Raw genomic sequence first — 7,560 nt, forward strand, 5'->3', positions numbered from 1 at the left:
TCGGATGACAGAGTGAGACTCCAACTCAAAAAAAAAAAAAAAAAGAAAGAACACGCAGAAAGAAAGAACAAAGCCTACAAGAGATGTACAATTATATCAAGAGGCCGAACCTACACCTGATTGGTATCCCAAAGAAGACAGGGAAATGGAGAACAACTTGGAGCAAGTATTCCAGGAGATAATCTAAGAAAACTTTCCCCATCTCACCAGAGATGTGACCAGCCAAGCACAAGAGATACAGAGAAACCCCACAAGACATCAAATGAGACCAACCCCTAGACCCACAGCAATTCACCTACATAAAGTAGGCACAAAAGAAAAAATCTTAAAGGCAGCAAGAGAGAACAGTCAGACTATCTACCAAGGAAAACCAATCAGAATTGCTACAGATTTATTGGCAGAAACACTACAAGAAAGAAGGGACTGGAATCTTATATTCAAAGTCCTCAAAGATAAACAAATTCAACCAAGAATTTCCTATTCAGCCAAGCTCAGCTTCATCAGTGATGGAGAATTAAAATCCTTCCCAGACATCCAATCCCTTCCAACCAGCTCTACAGGAGACACTTAAAAAGGTCTTAAGCACAGAAGAAGGAAAAAAAAAGAATGACGGAATCAACACAGAATCAACAGAGAATACAGCATAACAAGAAACTTGAAAATACATACATCAATACCAGAGCCAAAGAAAACAAGCAAAGAAAGAAAAAACTTTGTAAGAACCTCATGACAGGGATAAACAATCATATTTCAATAATCAGCCTGAATGTGAATGGACTAAGCGCACCACTGAAAAGACACAGAATGGCAAACTGGATAAGTAACTATGACCCAGTTATTTGCTTCATCCAGGAAACTCATCTCAACACAAGGGATGCACACAGTCTCAAAATTAAAGGATAGAAAACGAGTTTCCAGGCAAATGGATCACAAAATAAGGCAGGAGTTGTGATCTTAATATCATACAAAACAACCTTTAAGCTATCAAAAATTTAAAAAGATTCAAAAGGACACTACATAATGATAAAAGGTTCAATCCATCAACCAGAAATATCCATCCTAAGCATATATGCACCCAATATAGGAACACCAGCATTTATAAAGCAACTACTAACTAAACTAAAAAGTATATTGACTTTAACACTATTATAACAGGGGACTTGATTACCCCACTAACAGACCTAGATAGGTCATTGAGGAAAAAATCAACAAGGAGATCCACATCCTAAACTTGACACTTGACCAAATGGACTTAATAGATACCTACAGATTATTCCATCCAACAACCACAGAATATACATTCTACTCATCACCACATGGAATGTACTCCAAGATCTATCACATCCTTGGTCATAAATCAAGTATAAATAAATTTCATAAGGTTGAACTCTTGCCATGCACACTCTCAGACCACAGTGGAATAAAAATAAATATCAACACCAACAAAATTTCCCCAAAGCCCACAAAGACATGTATATTAAAAAGCATGATGCTGAACAACTACTGGGTCAACACTGAAATCAAAGCAAAAATTAAAAGATTCCTGGAAACAAATGAAAACGAAAAAACATCTTACCAAAACCTCTGAAATGCCATGAAATAAGTTCTAAGAGGGGAATTATATCTCTATGAGCACACACCAAGAAAATGGAAAGATCACAAGTGGAGAGCCTAACAAATCACCTAAGGGAGCTGGAAAGAAAAGACCACCAAAACTCCAACTTTAGAGGAAGAATCTAAATCACCAAAATAAGAGCCCAAATATGGGACATAGGAGACAAAAATGCCATAGAAAACATCAACAAAACAAAAAACTGGTTCTTTGAAAGAATTAACAAAATTGATGGACCCCCCTACCCGGAATGACCAAGAAAAAGAGAGAAAAAATCCAAGTAAACAATCAGAAATACAAAAGATCAAATCACAACTGACCCCAAAGAAATGCAAAAGATTATCAGAGATTAATATTTACACCTGTATGTATGGAAACAAACTTGATAACCTAAATGAAATGGAGAACTTTCTGACGTCACACAACCTCCCCAAGTTGAAACAAGATGACATTGAGACACTAAATAGACCAATTACAACCCAGGAAATTGACTCTGTCATACAAAACCACCTACCATAAAAACAAACAAAAAACAACAAAAACAAAACCTGAACCAGATGGCTTTCCAGCAGAATTCTTCAAAATGTACAAGGAGGAGTTGATACCAATTCTATTGAAAGTATTCCAAGCAATTGAGAAAGGTGGAATTCTCCCCAAATCATTTTACAAAACTAACATCACACTGATACTCAAACTGGGTAAAGATCTAGCAAAAAAAAGAGAACTACAGACCAATACCCCTTATGAACACAGATGCGAAAATTCTCAACAAGATCTAGCAAATCAGATCTAAAAACACATCTCAAAAAACATCCACCATGACCAAGTAGGCTTCAACCATAGGATGCAGGGCTCATTCAACATTCGCAAGACTATAAATGTAATTACATACATCAATAGATGTAAAAACAAGAACCACATGATTATATTCTTAGATGCAGAGAAAGTTTTTGATAAAATCCAGCATCCCTTCTTGAGAAAAACCCTCAAACACCTAGGTATAGAAGGAAGATACCTCAAAATAGGAAGTGCCATCTACGATAAACCCACAGCTAACATATTACTAAATGGACAGAAACTGGAAACATTTACCCTGAAAACTGAAACAAGACAAGGCTGCCCATTTTCACCCCTCTTATTCAACATTGTGTTGGAAGTTCTAGCTAGGGCAATTAGACAAGAAAAGGAAATCCGGGGCATCAAAATAGGAAAAGAGGAAGTCAAGTTATTGCTCTTTGCTGATGATATGATCCTATACTTTGAAAATCCAAGAGAATCTGTCAAAAACCTGCTTGCACTGATAAAGGACTTTGGCAAAGTCTCAGGGTACAAAATAAACATGCAAAAGACAGTTGCATTCCTATACACCAACAACAAGCAGGCAGAGACCCAAATTAAAAGCACAATCCAATTCACAATAGCCACCAAAAAAATGAAATACCTCGGCATCTTCCTAACTAGAGAAGTGAAATAACTTTACAATGAGAACTACAAAACACTGCTCAAAGAAATCCAAGAAGACACAAACAAATGGAAAAATATTCCATGCTCATGGATAGGAAGAATCAACATTGTTAAGATGTCCATCCTACCTCAGGCAATCTACAGATTCAACACAATACGCATTAAGTTACCAACATCATTCTTCTCATACCTGGAAATGGCAATACAGAAATTCATATGGAAATATAAATGACCATTAATAGCCACAACAATCCTTAGCAAAAGAAACAAAGCAGGAGGTATCACACTTCTGACTTCAAACTTTACTATAAATCCACAGTAATCAAAACAGCCTGGTATTGGCACATAGACCAATGGAACAGGATGGAGATCACAGAAGCAAATCCTCAATTTCTCAACGAGCTCATCTTTAACAAAGCCTGCAACAACAATCACTGGGGAGAGGAGAACCTATTCAGTAAATGGGGGAAAACCGACTGATCACATGTAGAAGATTGCAACAGGACCCCTACCTATCACCATACACAAAAATTAACTCTAAATGGATCAAAGACCTAAACATAAAACCTCAAACTATAAGAATCTTAGAAAACACAGGAGACACCCTTATGGAAATGAGAACTGGCAAAAAAAAATTCTTGATCAGAACCCTAAATACCTATACCTTAAGAAATAAGATAGACAAATGGGACCTCATCAAACTAATGAGCTTCTGCAAAGCAAAAAAAACCATCAAGAGATCAGGGAGACATCCCCAGAATGGGAAAAAGTATTTGCCAACTGTATGTCTGACAAAGGTCTAACATCTGGGATCTGCAAGGAACTCAAATGCACCGAAAGGAAAAAACAAACAGCCCCATTAAAAAGTGGGCAAAAGACATGAAGAGACACTTCTCAAAAGAAGATATATGGGCAGCCAACAGACACACGTAAAAGTGCTCAGTCTTACTCATCATTAGAGAAATGCAAATCAAAACCACACTGAGATACCACCTAACCCCAGTAAGAATGGCCATCATTCATAAAACAAACAACAGATGCTGGTGAGGACATGGAGAAAAAAGAATGCTTCTACGCTGCTGATGGGAATGCAAACTAGTGTAACTTCTTTGAAAGACAGTGTGGCATTTTCTGAAAGAACTAGAAACTGACCTTCCATATGACCCAGCAATCCCCCTATTAGGCATATACCCAGAGAACTCAGATCTTTCTACAAAATAGATACCCACACACGTATATTTGTCACAGGTCTATTCACAATAGCAAAAACATGGAACCAACCATGTTGCCCAACGAAGCTGGACTGGATTAAAACAAAATGTGGTACATATGCACAACGGAATATTATGCAGCCATAAAGAAGGACAAACACATGGACTTCGCAGCAACTTGGATGGATTTAGGGTCGATCATACTCAGTGATCTATCACCGAAACAAAGAACAGAGTACCATATGATCTTACTCATAAGTGGACCTTGAACTATTATAATACTATAAGAAAGGGATTGGCAGTAGTGGAAAACTGTCAGGGGAGGGTGGTGGGATTGGCAGTTGAGGGAAACTGCTAGAGGAGGGAGGGGCATACATCATTAACGGGGTACCTGCATGATTAATGTTTGTATACCTAACCCTGAATTGTACCCCACATCTTTATAATAAAGAAAGTAGAAAACAAAACAAAATAAAACAACAATAATAAAAAACATGGAACCAACCATGCTGCCCAATAAAAGCAGACTGGATAAAGAAAATATGGTACATTTACATGATGGGATACTATACAGTCATAAAGAAAAACAAAATTATGAACTTTCCAGCAACCTGGAAAGTTCATTAGAATCTAATTAGAATCTATAATACTCAGTGATTTATCACAGAAGCAAAAATCTGAGTGCTGCTCCCTTATAAGTGGACCCTGAATGTTTATCATAATACCATAAGAAAGGGATTGGCAGTAGTGGGACACTGTCAGGGGAGGGGGAAGCACATAACACCAATAAGGGTATCCATACTTTACCTGCATGATGACCATATATGTGCCTAACCCTCATTTGTACCCCACACTTTTAAAATAAAATAAAATACTTATAAAAAATAGACTAAAACAAAATATTGATTGCATTTCAAAAAAAAAAAAAAAAAGAAGAGCACCTGACATTTAGTATAAGCTAATGATTGCTACCATTGTTATTATTGTTGGTATTATTGTTATTTTGGAGTCAGGGTCTCACTCTGTCATGTCACCCAGACTGGAGAGCAGTGGGACAACCACTGTTCACCACAGCCTCAACTTTTGGACTCAGTTGATCCTTCTGCCCCAGCAACGTGAGTAGCTGAGACTACAGGAATGCACATCATACCCACCTAACTTTTTTCTTAGATACAAGGTCTCGCTACATTGCCTAGGCTGATCTGTAACTCCTAGGCTCAAATAGTCCTCTGGCTTCGGACTCACAAAGTGCTGGGGTCATAGGCATGAGCCACTGTGCCCAGGCTATTGTTATTATTTTGTTTAGAATCATTTAAAAATCTGTAGATAGCACCTTTTAATTTCCCAAGTAAAGATAAAACAAACAACTTTTTTATCAATCTTTCATGATAGCTTCATTTCAAATAATCATGGACTTTTCTTTCAATGGTCCTCTTTCTTTGCTGGAATAAGAGAGTGTCCCAATAGAAACAACCACTATTTGAACCTTTGGATTAATTACTTTGACTATCCTTTACATACAAAGCTAGAAAAAAACTACCTTAGGTAAGTTTTACTTTTACTCTGCACCATCTAATCAGTGGAGAGGGAAGCAATTGGATTTTTAATATTTAGTTTGCTCACTATATATTTATTTTACCCCTAAGTACTTTTACCTGCCTTAAAATAAAAGAAGAAAAAGATGGGGTAAATGTGTGTGGGTGATAGCAATTTAAGAAGGAAAAAAAGAACAGTAGAAATTGGAAGGCAAATGGTTAAATGTATATTACCCTCTCTCAGATTTATCCTGTGGGGTTGTCATTCTCTACAGGGTTACAGTAGGAGATCTAACTGTATGTCAATGCTTTCTTTCCCATGAGAAATAAATTGAAGTGCAGAGTTACTGGCTTGGTGAGTTCAGTGATCTGAATGTTAAAAAGAGATGGGCTAAAATGGACCCCATGGCATGCACTACTGACTGTCAGTGACCAGGAACGTCCTGCCACTGGTTGACCAATGGAAGGTTGGTGATTTTGTAAACCTCTGTGGATTGCCTCTGGCACAAATAAATATATGAACAAGCCAAGACTTTCTATGTGTATTTTCAAGATATTTAAAGTTAATCATTGCTGAGAGAAAGATAACAATAAGTCTACAGATTTATTAAAGAAATAATTCTAATAACGACTAGACTTAAACATACTGAATTTGTCTGTTTTCTTCCATCTCATAGATTGTGTGATATCATCCTGAAACATAGGTCTGGATATTGTAAGTTACATACTAATCTGCTTTAAAGAATCCAGATGCAGTATACGAATTGCAAACACTTTGAAGCAATGGAAGTTTTTTGGGTATTTTTTGTAAGATTATTATGACAAGGAAAGGTTTATCATTTCACATGAAAGGAAAGTGAACCTCTTAAAACTACACAGTTAAACATAGCAAAAGCTGTAGGTTTTAGTTCCTTCATTCACAGCAGAGGTGGCTGAGTACTTTTTTGGAGGTGGTAGCTTTGATGCTGAGGGAAACTTGGGTTTAGTTAATGTGCAAAGATTACCTGTCCCAGGGATCGCCAGTCCAAACTGGCACTGCCGATATAAACGTGCTGTTTGTCCACGATCCAGAAGGAGGACTGCAGTCGGCCGTTGTTGTAGGCAGTCATGTTCATGTACGTCACCTCGGCTCCTAGGAGTTCAAGGACAGCCTGGTCAGCCTCTGCTGCAAGGCCCTGCACTGGCTATCAGTCATCTACCAGCAGCAAAGCTCATGGTTTGTCATTGGTTGCAATTGACATTTAGGGAAGACAAATATTTATATTAGTTCGGTGCAGAGGTGCAGAGAAGGCACTCAAAGTGCCACTTTGTTCCCTCAAAAAAGGAATGCAAAAAAAATGGAAAGAAAGAAACAGAGACTGTTCCTATGTATATACAGAGGAGGCTCTGTACATATTGACAAAACCATGGCTTCTCAAGTCAGACACATCTATACCAAAACCCTGGCTCCACCGCTTACCACCTAGACAGCAAGGTAGGTACACCATACTCTTCCCCCCCCACTTTTAGAATAATTTTAATACAATTTTGCGATCAATAAAAGGATCAGTCATATTCAGTATCACATCTTGCCTAACAAGAACTTGGCCTTGGCTTCTTATCCTTTCTATACATTGCTTCATCCTTTTGCCCCTTTCAGATGCCTTCACTTCTTCATTGTCCCTTTTTTTATTAAATTTGGATTTGATCTCTTCTTGGATTTTATCTGATAGTTCTTAATATACGCAATAATTACTCA

The 7,560-nt window shown here is 37.5% G+C and overlaps 1 protein-coding gene across 1 annotated transcript in view; it reads right to left on the reverse strand.

The window, feature by feature from the left end:
• The window catches only part of PLD5 (phospholipase D family member 5), a 115,503-nt gene extending 108,541 nt beyond the window's left edge, over nt 1-6,962 (reverse strand). The window contains exon 1 of the mRNA XM_008055632.2: nt 6,827-6,962. Coding sequence (XP_008053823.1) covers nt 6,827-6,937 — 111 coding nt within the window. The 5' untranslated portion in view covers nt 6,938-6,962. The remainder of the gene's footprint in view (nt 1-6,826) is intronic.
• Between the last annotated feature and the right edge of the window lie 598 nt (nt 6,963-7,560).

This window comes from Carlito syrichta, unplaced genomic scaffold (genome assembly GCF_000164805.1).
Source record: "Carlito syrichta isolate Samal-C Ts95f unplaced genomic scaffold, Tarsius_syrichta-2.0.1 Scaffold301897, whole genome shotgun sequence".
NCBI classification, from domain to species: domain Eukaryota; kingdom Metazoa; phylum Chordata; class Mammalia; order Primates; family Tarsiidae; genus Carlito; species Carlito syrichta.